General features: G+C 42.9%; 1 protein-coding gene across 1 annotated transcript; it reads left to right on the forward strand.

Annotated features, from left to right (window-relative positions):
• The first annotated feature begins 611 nt into the window (after positions 1–611).
• On the forward strand, positions 612–12,795 carry NABP1 (nucleic acid binding protein 1). The gene is made up of 6 exons (XM_075934209.1): positions 612–1,138; positions 1,578–1,716; positions 5,958–6,029; positions 8,591–8,666; positions 8,939–9,005; positions 11,302–12,795. The coding sequence occupies exons 1-6, from the start codon at positions 1,048–1,050 to the stop codon at positions 11,493–11,495; spliced, it is 639 nt and encodes a 212-aa protein (XP_075790324.1). The 5' UTR covers positions 612–1,047; the 3' UTR covers positions 11,496–12,795.
• Positions 12,796–13,476: the final 681 nt, after the last annotated feature.

Here is a 13,476-nt window from a genome sequence, read left to right on the forward strand (position 1 = left end):
CTTCATTCCCTCACCTCTCTTCTCGGCGGCTCAGACAGCACAGGCTAGCGTGTGTGGCTGTAAAATACTGGCCGCAGATCTCGGGCTTGTGACCCCTCCTTAAGGAGAGAGAGAAAGAGAGAGACCCACACACAGAGGATAGGTCTCTGTCACTGCCCTAAGAGCGAATGAAGCTTTTTGATCCCACTCCAAAGGGGCGAGGGAGATACCCAGTAAATGTACGAACGTTCTAGGTCACAGGACAAAAGAAGCCAGCCCAGCCAATCAGCAACTCGCACGGAGCACTTGGTCACATTGAATTCCATTCTGACGGCTCCGCGTTCCACGGCCGCTTCCATTGCACGTGCGTCCCCCGCTTCCTCCGTGAATGACCCGGAGAGAGGGTCGGGGGAGCCTGACCGCTGTAGCCCCGAGCAGGTGTCTCGAACTAGGCTAAGGCACCTTGTGATTGGCTCCGTCTTTTCCTCCTCATCCCCATTTCCCTTTTCTTGGCCCCCGCGGCGTGAGGGAGATGGGCCCGCCCGCCTGGCTATAAAAGGGCAAGCGCAGCAGCACATGCTTCATTTGCGTTGCAGTTAAAGACGGGGTGTGTGTGGTGTGGTGTGGTGTGGTGTGGTGTGGTGTGGTCGGGGCTGCTGTGGTGCCCTCCTGAGCGGGGCCAAGCAAGGGGTTGGGGAGCACTTGGCGAGCTGTAGTAACATATTAGCAGGCGGGGCCCCGGGGAGTTCTGGGGCTCGGTGCAGTGAGAAGGGGGCCGAGAAGCCGGGGCTGTCCCCGGCTTTCACCAGTGGGGGCAGCAGCTGCAGCTGACCAGCCTGCCTGCCTGAAAATCACTGTGCTTAGCCTCATCCCATCGCCTTCATCTTCCAGCTGTAAAAGGCTCCGCGTGCTCCTGCTGCCTGTCAATTTGGGTTGATAGCCGCCCCCAAAGTGTACACACACCTCTAACCCAGGGCTGGTCACCCTGAAACCCCTTCTCTCCTGAGGGATGCTTTGTCTTGCTCAATCTGCCCCAGCAGCACCTGTGTCCTCTTCCTGAGCAGCAGCATGAGCATGGCAAACGACACATACCACTTTATAAAAGACATAAAACCCGGACTGAAAAACTTAAATGTCGTCTTTATTGTGCTGGAAATCGGTAAGTGGGTCCCTCTGAACCATCTCTCTTGCTTTCCTCCTCCTCCTCCTCCCCTCCCTCTTTTCTCCCTCCCTGAATAGGAGAAGGTACATGTGTGCTGGCTCCCGACACGTGCTTACACTTCCAGAGGGTGCAGGAGCAGCCCCTGTGCAGAGCGGGAGCCTCCTTTAACCCCATGTCCTTATTTTATTGTAAAACAAGATCTTATGTTCAGGCACGGGAGAGAATCCCATATTTTTAACTCCATTTATCTCACGCAGGAGATACTTGTCTGTTTATGTTGATTTAAGGATCTTGCTTCTTGATCTTATTGGCATAAAGGGTCCGTTACACTTGGGGAATAACTCAAACATCTAAACTATTTTTTTTTTCATTTTCAGAGCTCATGAATTCTCCTAGTTTGTAATTTTTTTTTTGTATTTTAAATTCCCCCATACAGGACGAGTTACCAAAACCAAAGATGGACATGAGGTGAGATCGTGTAAAGTAGCAGACAAAACTGGCAGCATCACAATTTCAGTGTGGGATGAAATCGGAAGTCTCGTACAGCCAGGGGATATTATTCGATTGACCAAAGGGTATGTATGGGGTGGGGACAGGATAAGGCTTAGCTCATCCTAGCCCCGTTGTTGGATATTTAAATAACGTTGCTCAATGATCTCGTTCTTAACCATTTCTGTACTTTACAGTGGGGGTATCTAAAATCTGAAGGATCAGTGTCTTTACTTTGTAACTGCTATGAATGTGGAAAAATCCTCTCTGTAACTAAAGCAAAGGGTTTGAATTCTAAATAGCCTCTAGCTTATTCAGTGAAAGAAGCAACGTGACACAGCTTGCCTTATTTGGACTTCTTCCTTGTCAGACTAGCAGCAGCCTGTGATCTATCATTAAATTAAAACCTGAAGATCTCTCCTCCCCTCCCTTCCCCCCAATCTCAAACAAATTGATGGGATCTGTAGAGCACACTGTCTGCTCTGCATCTCAGTAACTGTCTTTATTTCACTAGATTCTGTTTAGATTAGAATCTGGGATTTAGGAGCTTTTCAAATTGCTTTTAAATTTCACATTGTTTTTTTTGGGGGGGGCAAAGTTATATCGATCTGCACATTCAAGATAGGAATTTACAATGAAATCAAAACCATGTTTTTTTAAAACACGTTTGTAGCACTGATCTTGGAGAATGCAGGAGATTATTATTTTTAAGTAACACTAAGAATGTGACAACAAATGGTCTGGTAGCACTTTATAAACTAACAAAACATGTAGATGGTATCACGAGGTTTCGTGGGCACAGCCCACTTCTTCAGATGACCGGAGTTATGAGTTTGGGATGTGAACGCTTGAAATAAATAGGCGAGGGGAAGAGGGATGGGGGGGAGAAAAAGGGTGGTCTGCTTCACAGTGGATTTAATGGAAATGCCAGAAAAACTGAGAGTATAAATTAAAATATTATTGGTGCTGTTATAAAATATAGTATTTTGTTCATATGTAATGCATACAATATAATGGGCTACTGCTATATTATGTATTTTTAGGTTTTACAATATGTCTCCATGGTCACTAAATTATAAAACTGGAAGAACTACTTTTATCCTCCTATTCTCTGCACTTCTCTTATCCGATTCCAAGAAACTAGTCACTTTCATTTCTTTTTTTAGTCAATTTCGTTTTCTCATTCAGCAGCCTAACACAAACAAGTATTTTGGTTTCATATGCTCCGGGATTGTTTAAATACATAAAACCCAACTCCTTACTCAGTAGTTATAAAAATTAAGAATGCTTTTAGTGGCATAGAGGTTAAATACAGTTTTTCACTTAATTCCGGTTTTGAGGATGAAAACAAATGAATATCTCCACCAGAATTTTTCAAGTTAATCTTATGCAAATTTGCTTTATGGAAAAGTCAGAAGTTATTAGTTTTGTACTCAGATTACATCTGTTTATAGTTGTGAGGTTTGACATCCAGTGTGTTTTCAAAATACTTAAAGATTTCAGCTATCTTTGTTAAACGTTATGTAGACTTCTCCAAAATTTTCTTTTTATTCTATGTAACACTAAATTACTACTGTTGACTGCAACTGTTAATATCACATTTCTTTGTAAATAATTTATCTACAGTGTTCTCTGGGGGAGAGAATGGGAAGACAGATGGCTCACAAGATAATCTGTATTAATGTGGTCCACACTATGGGAAAACAAGAACCTCTTGCAAGACATGAAGCCATGAAATAGCATTAGGGTTACTTATTAAGGGCCAAATTATGCCTTCATTTGCAACAACACATATTTCATGGAAGACGGTAGATTTACATGACATGTCAAAAAGATCTGACTTTGGTCCTTATTTTATAACATTTTCTTTCACCTTATGCTGGTGTACAAGTTGCACTAAAAACTATTCTCTCATGGTATATTTTCCACTTCTGTATTTAACTTGGGATTAATTTGAGTGTCATTGCTTTTGCAATATAAGTACATTTTACATATATGGGGTAAACTTATTTCTTTGGCTCAGTCTGGTCACTTTACAAATAGTTACCCTTATCTGGGCACTAGCTTTGTGTACAAAAACTCCTCATTTCTTTATTTCTGTGTTGAATTGCAAGTCTAGAAGGATTCCATGGCATTAACAAAGAGTTTCCCATGTGTTCCCTGTTGTTAGTTTTTCATGTGCAGAATGATGTTGCTGCTAATATTTCAAAATTCTAAACACTTAAGTTTCTTTGTTTGGGTTAGCGTTTTATGGCCAACCCACTCATTTTATGAACTGAACATGAAAACTTGTGTCAGTGGAGAGGTGGGGAAACCTGTGGTGCTGGAAATTGTGAAGTTGTTAATCCTTTTCTTCTATATGTCGTGTATTTTTCTTCTATATGTCGTATATGTGAGATTGATATGTCTTCAGGTTATTTAGCACCTCTTTTCCTTCACGTTATAGGACAAAACTGCCCTGCTATTAAATTCAGCATAAAAGGCATCTTGTTCCAAGCGGAATATGAAGTGTAAGGCTCTTCTTTCAAGATGGGAGTAGGGCATTTACATTTTTCGACAAGATCTTATTTAATACGCTGAATACAGGAAAAAGTGAGGTGTTTCTAGTGTATTATATTTGTACTACCATGGGGCCTCGAGTCCCACGGTTGAGACTGGAGTCCCGCTGTGTAGTGCTGTACATGGAATGGGAATCTAACTGGATCAGACAAAGGGGAGGAGGAAGAATTATTATCCACATTTTACAGTTAGAGAGGTAAAAGCATAGTGAGCTTAAGAAACTTGGCTTCAGTCACAAAGAACCTCTATGGTGGACTGGGGATGGAACCAGTCCCAGTGTGGTGTTTTTGCTAGAAGACCATCATCCTCTTCTGTTAGTACTCCTCTGTGCATGTGTGCCTCTCTTTTGCAAGCCTTGTAAGGTTTTTCTGTCCTGTAGGTTTAGTATAGCTGAACTGTTGATCTTTATTTCTACATCACTTAATTTCAATCCCTGAAGTCAAAGGCTGCTTATAAAAAGCCAAATTGGACTGAGATACCCCCATGCAATGTCCAAGTGTGTATTTCCACTTACTGAAAATGATTGCATTTCATTTCTGTACATTACTTGAATCTCAAGAGTAAATATATTTTGCTGCTACTTTTTATACCAAACTAGAAGACTTACCGGGTGTTGCCTGGTTCTGGCTTGGGCCAGCTCGGAGAGGGGAGAAGAGAGTGCTATGCAGGCCTGCTGGCATGACCACATACCCAGCAGTGTTGGGGGGGGGGGGGGGGGGGGGAAGGGAACCTGTGGATCCGGCGTAGGGATTGCACTGCTCGGCCCTGGTGGTGCTCTGTAGGGGGTCTGCCCCACCTCTCATCTGGTGCTGCGTGGAGGATGGGAGTGGGTGGGAAGGGTTTGAGGTGGGGGGACACTTACCTGAGCAGGTGGCCAGCAAGCTGGTGAGCACTGTCTCCAGCTGACCACTCCCTTCCTGTTGTGGCTCCCCCCATTGGTCACTTCCTCAGCTGTCCCACTCACTGCCTCCAGTGGTGACTGTGCAGTATTGCATCCCTTCAATCAGGGCCCTTTCCGTGTTATGGAAAACACTCGAATTCCAGATGCATCCCATATTCCTGCCACGACCAAACCCTGACCTTGCTTTTTAAGTTAGAGTAAGAAGACGCTGCATATCAAATGTGGTTTTAGCTGTTACTGTTTAGAATAATTCTTGGATGGACAGACAGATGCCTCATATGTGTATATATATACTAAGCAGTTGGTTTTTCTGCTTGACCCATTGAATGCTGGTTAGCACACTTGTGCATTGTTTTCTACTTTGCTTTCCCTCTTGCAGAATTTTACACACAAGTATTCTGCAAAAATAGCATCTTATGTCAGTCAGTTGGCTGGGCTGCAAGGTGATGTGGACAGTGGTCCTGGCAAAATGCCTGCCTTCTGCCTGACCGAAAGGATGGCACTTTGGGCAGGTCTTTCTGCTAGCCAAATGGTGTAGGTGTGACAGACTTGATGCTAGTCTCATGTGGCTGTTAGCCGCTTTTGAAGACCCAACCAAGTTAATGGGACTTCCCCCAACTGTTTTGAAGCAGCAGAAAATACATTCGTAACTAGAAACTGGTGGAGTAAAATAATCTTGGGGAATCTGAGAATTTTAGTCTGGGAATTCAGGCCACTCCATTTCTGCCGGCACAGGAAAACATTCACAGATAGATTTAGTTCTTCAATATCTGTTTCACTGTTAATGTTCCCTATTGGGTAACAGAGAACATTCAGTTGCTCATCCTTTTCTAGCACTTGACACGTCATTGGCTCTCTTTTGGCTAGGTATGCATCCCTGTGGAAAGGATGCCTGACGCTTTACACAGGAAGAGGAGGCGAGCTACAGAAAATTGGAGAGTAAGTATCATGCTTTTAATGTGTCTTGTGCTTGGCCAAGTATTGCCCTTGGCGGGGGCTGTGGGACGTGTAAACCAGTGTGGGTCTTATTGGTAGGATTCAATCCCTCCCCCGGGAAGAAAAGAAGTGAAATGGAGATCTGGTGCATTTGCAATCGTCGCTGTAACAGAGACCAGAATGTTGCTTGTTTCTGTGAGTGATCGGTTGTGGCAAAGAGCAGGAAGCCTTGGGCCTGTTTCATTGGAGCGGGTTCATGCAGGGGAAGGGGGCGATCGGCTGGGTTTCAGCCACCGTTCCCTGTTGGTGTACAGTAATTCCTCATTTAACACTATCGATACGTTTCAGACAATGATGGTGTTAAGTGAAAACGGGGTCAATTTTCCCATGGAAAATAATGGAAAAGGTGGGGGGTTGCATTTCCAGCAGTGGTGTCTATTGGAACTGGGACATAAGTTTGGGGGAGAAAGGGGACTGGGTTACAGCGCAGAGGGGAGGTGTTTGGCTCTGGGGAAGGGGAGGAGAGGGGAGGGGGATTGGGTTCGGAGTATGCCCCTGTGATGGGTCTGCCAGAACCTGCACTGCGTCCGTCAAAGGGGGAGGGGCTCCAGGGAACGGCGCGGAGAGCAGCAAACCCTCCGCTGCTTTGCAGGGAGGCGGGGGAAGCCCCGCGCAGATGCTGGCGATGGGCCAGCTGGGGAAATCGTGTTATTCCGGGGACGGTGTGTAATTCGAAAAAACGTTCCCTAAAAAAAAAATCTTACCATCGCAAAAACGTGTTAAGTGGGCACGTGTTAAATGAGGAATTACTGTACTCTGCCTCCCCTTTTACAGCATAGACAAGCCCCAGATATAAAACCTCTCTTCTTAGGCTAGCAAATACTCATGTTCAAGGACTCGCCGCATTGAAAATTTGGAGTCCTCTCTCCACAGGCTTGGTGCATTATAAGCAGCTGCAAGGCGAGTTTACATGCACTGTGGTGATAATGAGTTTCACCCTGGTGTGCTAAAGGGCTCATCCTTCTCTAGGAGTGGAAAGGCAATTCAGCCTCCCTCCTAGCTGTCCTGTGGGTTGTAATGGTAGGAGGATAGTATGTAAAATGAGCTTGGCAATTATTCTGCTCTGCTTCCTTAGCCCGCAGTTTGAATAATCTATTTATTTTGAGGCCTTATTTTAAATCCTGTGTCAAATTGGAGAGAGCTCAGTGAGCAGCATGATGAAGGAAGGTTAAGAAAATGTGATACAGGAGCAGACATCACTCTTTTAGTCTGTTAAAGGATGCTGAGAAGAAGCAAGCGAGCAGCTATTCCTTATTCCACAAAAAACAAATGCAAGTAACAAGCTTAAGACACAGCCAGAGAAAATGGCTTGATGAAGTACCTGTTTCTAATTAGATGAATAATTCTGAAACGTCCTCACTAGAGAGAGATTTATGTGTATTATCAAAATATCTGAGCGCCTCAGTCATAATCCAGAGCCCCGTCATGTTAGGTGTTGTACAAATACAGAATAAAGACAGTCCTGGCCCCAAAAAGCTTATAGGTTTGAGGACTTGACATCCCACCTACTGGCTTGTTTAAGAATAACAAAATCTAGCTAGGAGGATTACACTGGATTTTTCTTTTCAGGTCAAATGATTCAGCTTCTCTGAACAACTTTTGAATGAGTGTTGCTCTGTAACAAGGTTGGATTAAGGTGAAATCCTTATCTTGCCTTTTCTTAGCTCTGTCCCAGTTTAAGTGGTTTGTGACAGTAATTTTACCTTACAGTAGAGGAGGGGTGGGGAACCTAAGGCCTGGGGGCCAGATGCAGCCCCCGAAGTTCAGGGCTTTCACCAGCATTGGGGAGCTCATGCTGGTGCTCTAGTCTCACCGCCACCCCACTACAGGGCTGGGGCATGCAAAATCTACTAGCCTGGGTCCCCCTAGGCTCTGGAATGTGAGGGGAATATGGGAAGTGTCTTTCTCCTTCAGTCAGGGGCCACCTCAGTGAGTAGTGAGGGGTTTTTTTTTGCGGGGGGGCGGGGGAGAAGGGTTGTGGTTTTTTTTGCTTCTCACTTGTGTGCAACCCCAACTGATTTTTCCAGTGAGTCAGTGGACCCTGACCCAATAAAGCTCTATGATCCCAGCCTCTCTTCTTTCTCCCCTCCGCACCGTCCGCCCTCATGCAGTAGTCAATGGGTCTTTTCTCCCATTCAGTGCCACTAACTGGAAAAGTATTGTGAATTTTAGTACCCCTCCCCCCCTCGCCCGCAGGTTCTCTTTACTATTAATAGGTGCTAGGTGGGCATATAGGGTGTTTGAGTCTTGTTGAGCTAACTGTTTGACTGAAATAGCCCGAGCAAGGAAACATGACATCGTGGGCTCCAAGCCTTGAAAAGAATCATCTTGGTCCTGTGCTATGGAAGTGTTCTCTTCATAGGACTGGAGTTGGCTTACTTATATTTTAATAGTGCAGAGGTACAAAATGTCCATTCCTTTTGGAAATAATGAAGAACTCGCTCCTAACTCGCTAGGAAAAACTGTTCTGTTGCTTTCCTCATGACCTTGTTTACTTTTTCGAGGTTTTGTATGGTATACTCGGAACTGCCAAACTTCAGCGAACCCAACTCAGACCACCTTGGGCAGCACAACAAACCGGTATGTTAAACATCCTGTGGTTCTCTTGCATCAATATTCTTTGATCTGAATGCTGCAGGGTTGGCAGTGGTAAGATTTCTAGCTTTAAAATGGTTTCAAATGCACATATAAAAGGCATAGAGAGGAATGGTGATGGTGTGGTAAATAACTGTAGGAGAGTGGTGTGGGGATCTTGTGTGTACAAAAACATATGTAACATTTCATCCCTCTCTGTAACTTTCAGAAGTTTTTGTATCTGACCTTTTTTTTTTTTTCTCTACATTTTTCTGAAGGCACAGGGTGAACAGAATAATAGTTCTCCATCAAATAATTTGGGTACTTATTCTTTCGGGCCAATGGGTAAGTTTTGTTTTATTTTGTGGAAGTGAAAGAATAAGAAACACTTTAAGATCTTGGGTTCGCTCTTGTTTTTTCTACATTGAAAGAGATTGGATTTTACATTTTAAGGGCAAAATGAGGCGTTCTTGTGTCAAAGTAGGATCAAGCACTTTTGCACATAAGTAACTTTCCTCAAGAAAATATTTCCATTATAAATGATTCAGGCAGGAAGAGTCTAAGTTACAGAAGATGACGCTTTGCACTGATTTCGCTCCTATGTTGCGTACGTACTTCTGAAAATTCCACTCTTGGCTTTCAACCCACTGCTGCTTGTTGGACGTAAAGGGGCAGACCTAAGCTAGACATGGTCTTAGTGTTGCACTTAATACTTAACCAGGAGTATCCTAATTCTGTGCTACTCAACAGCAAGCATTCAGTTGGGTTTAGTGTGGGTGCGGGTGAGGTTGGTGTCCTGCTATGTGGGAGGTCAGACTAGATAATGCCAGTGTCCCATTTCCTAATGGGATCTTAAGAAAGGCGGAGACCAGAACTCTTATGCAATGGAAAGATTAGTGTGTCGATATAGTTTTGTGGCATCACTGTACTGCAAGTAATTATGCTTTAATAAGAAAAAGCTTCAGAGGCTTTGGGGTGGATATAAAGCCCGCTCACTCCTTTTTCCTGGGATTGCATAATAAAATGGATGCCTATGATCAGGGCTCGCCAGCCATGTGGTTCTGAGAGCTGTGCATGCGCAGATCGTGCGGTGCCGGCTTGTAATCTACTCGCCACGAGAGAGTAGATTACATGATTTGTTGAGCCCTGGCTATGATGATCAAAACCTAGTATTGTGCAGCGAAGAATTGTTGCTGGCAATGAATTGTCTGATACCATTGCTCTTTGGGAACAGATTTTCATTTCTCTTATTTCACTTTGAGCCCTTTCCACAAGCTTCAAGTATAAAACTTCTGCTGAGCAAATAAGGGTGGTACTCTGAAGCCAATTTTTTGTCGCCTTAATACTAGGGTGGAGCAAGTCCTCTGTCAGCCTAATTGCTGGGTAGCCACTTACTCATGACCCAGTCATTTTGCATGGTGGACTGTCCTGATTCCATTGTGTTCACGCTTACATTTTGAGACCTCCTTCTCTGATTCCCATTATCCTTCTTCCTGCTTCTGTGCAATCTTTAATTTTCTCCCCTCCTCCCATACTGGTTTTGTCATTTCAGTTTCTGTCCCATCAGCATGGTACTAGCTGTCACTCCTTAGAGTGGATTCACACAAGACTGTTCTTTCTCTCTCTGTGTCCGTGTGTTTGGAGGGGTGGGGTGTGATGTACTAGCTTCTTTCCACTCTATCTTTTCTGTCCTGTTCATTACAAACTGTATCTCCTAGTCCAGGGGTGTCCAAACTTTTTTCAAAGAGGGCCAGATTTGATGAAGTGAACATGCGTGAGGGCCGACCATTTTGCCTGACATTCTTTGAACCATTAAAATTAAATGCAAATTAACTATTTTATGCAAAGTTTATTGCGAACGGCATACTTTTCATTTCATCACATGGATGACAAATCTAAACAGGTGTTAAATCACTCTGCCTTTCATATCTGAAGGCCAGATGGAAAAAAAAATCCAGGAAGCTGAAATATATGTCAGGAACATTGTAAAGTACATTACATATTATTGGTAATAAAGGTTGTCTGTCAACTTTTAAGTTCAAAAAATATGAACAGGAACATAACACCAAGTATATATGTTGTGTCCAAATATATTTATAACTGATTTAGACCAACTGACATTAACTGAGATTTTACAATGTATTCATCTCAATACATATGGATTCGTTGGGGGCCATAAAAGATAGATATTGCCAAATTACCTGGGGGGCCGTATTAAACCAGAACACGGGCCGCAATTGGCCCCCGGGCCGGACTTTGGACATGCCTGTCCTAGTCAGTACTTCCGGGATCATCTAGTAGGTGCCAGCTATAGGCGAGTGCATGTGAATGGAAGCATCAGAATCCAGCTTTGGCAGTCAGACTGGTAGTATTTTCTTCCCTCCCTTTCTCTAAGAATGCAATGCCAAGTCATAGCAACATAATCTATCTGTGGTGGTCTTGCTTTAGTCATTGCTATGGTGGTGCTTTTGGAGAAAGCTGGCGGTGATACGGTGTTCTGAGGTGCCCCGACTTTGCACCCTATCTTAAAGCTCAGTGTTACTTAGTTACGTAGTAGCTGGCAAATGATGAAGGCTTGTTGCAAAGAGGAGCAGTGATTACAAAGTATAGGACTTGTGATAACATTTTACTGTCTTTTTAGGAAACGGTTTACAAACGGGACCTGAATCCAGTGGATTCCCATTGGCATACAGTCATGCCCACTCCTATGCAGGTACTGGGAGAGCCAATGGACGAGGACCTGTAAATCCACCAAACCCAACATCTAACAATGGTCAGCCCCTTCTAACCACAGTAAATAATGGGAGGGACCCACGCAGAGCCTTTAAAAGATGACTGTGCCAAATGTGGCTGTACAACTTGCTTAAACTATACACCCTACTTGAACACTGAATGCACTTTTATTTATGGTTAACTGTGAATGTTTGTCCTTTATTGGTGTTTTTTTTCCCTTTATGGTCTATCGAGCAAAGTGGCTTGATTTTTCTTGAAGAAAGCATGGTGAAGCTGCTTACATCTCAGAAATTGGCGAGGGGTGGATATTTGAGAACATGGGTAAAAGTCTGTTAAAATGGAATGAATTTTTAAACAAATATAAACCAATTTCAGTTAGATTATTAATTTGTTGTTGTTGGTTGCTCTGTTTCTTCTGGTCAGCCATATAGCCTTAAGTGGACTGTAAAGTTCCAGAGGTCCTATCTGTGAGGGTTAAGAAGAATTGCGTGACTGTATTGATGGGCCTAAATGGTCAGGTCTCTTGTTTAAAATTTAAATTGTCGGCTAAAGCAATAAGTGCAAGGAAATCGGTCACTGTCAGCAGCTGGTAGCACTACTTAAATCAAAGGATGGTAACACCAGGAGATTTCAATTGGCTACAGTGACTGAATAATAATAGCTTCACTTTTGTTGCCAAAAAGTGTAAATTATGTCTCCAGCTACAATATCTCTTTAACAAAGAAAGTCATCCAGAATTTGCCAAGCTGTCCTCAAGGCAAGCTTCATCCATTTGGCACTCAACCTAGAGAATAGGAGGGAAAGATTTAAATTAAATAGGGCATTTTTTAGTATCCATGTGGTGGCTTCAGTCTTGATGAAAAGTAATTTTGTGCTTTTCCTGAATTGTGAGAACTCCAAAGTCACTAGTATAGAGCAAGGTGCCAAGGATTCTGCCGTTGGTATATTTAATGCCCCATGTCTAACTTTTCTGCAAGATGGCTACCACCTGGGCTTCTGAATGCCTATTTTTTAACACTTGTTTATGCTCAAACAAAATACTGACTAGATTCAATGATATACGTACAGAAGTACTAGCCAACTGTACAGCAGCACTTCCTGTGCCATAAGGTGTCAATTTATATTTCAGAACAAGTATTTTTCTTCCCTTTTATATAACATATCTTTGTATGAACTTATGACACAACCACCACCTCTAAACAAAACAGGTGTTTTCATCCCAAGTAGGATGAAGATTCTTGGTACTATATCATATAGAAGCAAAGTGTCCACAGAGTAAACTGATCCAATTTCTGTGCTTTGGATCAGATTTGGAAACAAGAAGATGACTTACTGAATTCTCTCTATTTGTTAAACTCTGTTCTTGAAGCTGACTTCTTAAATAAAAGTTGCACTAATCATGTTGACAGACATATTTCTTTTGGTCAAGCCTTACAGATTTCATGAGAGGGTTTAGAAGTGGAAGTTGTCGCTGTGAAGTGACTCTAGTTCATTGAGTTATCAAGTCTATTTTCAACTATTCTTGGCGTTTGAGTCATTTCACCTACTGTCTTTATTTTGTCTCATTTGAATGTCAGTCTTCTGAAACTGCACAGTTTCAGAGCTTGTGACGGTCAAAAGAAGTGGTCTTTTCTTTACTTTGTCAGTAACAGGTGTGTGTAAAGATTTACTGCTTGCTTAGAAACATGAGTTTTTTTTAAAACTTCTTGAAGTCATTTAGGAAAAGCTCTTACCTCAGATACAACAAAGAATTTCACATGTATGCGTGTATTGGTAAAATAGATATTGCTACTCATACTTTCTGGTTGAAATAGACAAAACTGAGACACTAAATAAAATCTAATCATGTAACTCCCACTGTAGTGATCAGTGGATACTGTTGTCCAGACTGTAGAAGCCTTGTGAAACTACAACATGCGAAGTGAATGTTGAGGACTTTTGTAAGCTGTAAGAGAAGGTGGTATGCTCCCTACAAATAGAAGCTTTCGTCCCTCCTCCGTTCTATTTCATTTTCTAAAAAAAAAATACTTAAAGTAGAATTTCACATGCACTATAAAGCATTGTGTGGTGTTCCTTCATCCTT

This window comes from Pelodiscus sinensis, chromosome 7 (assembly GCF_049634645.1).
Source record: "Pelodiscus sinensis isolate JC-2024 chromosome 7, ASM4963464v1, whole genome shotgun sequence".
Classification (NCBI taxonomy): Eukaryota; Metazoa; Chordata; order Testudines; family Trionychidae; genus Pelodiscus; species Pelodiscus sinensis.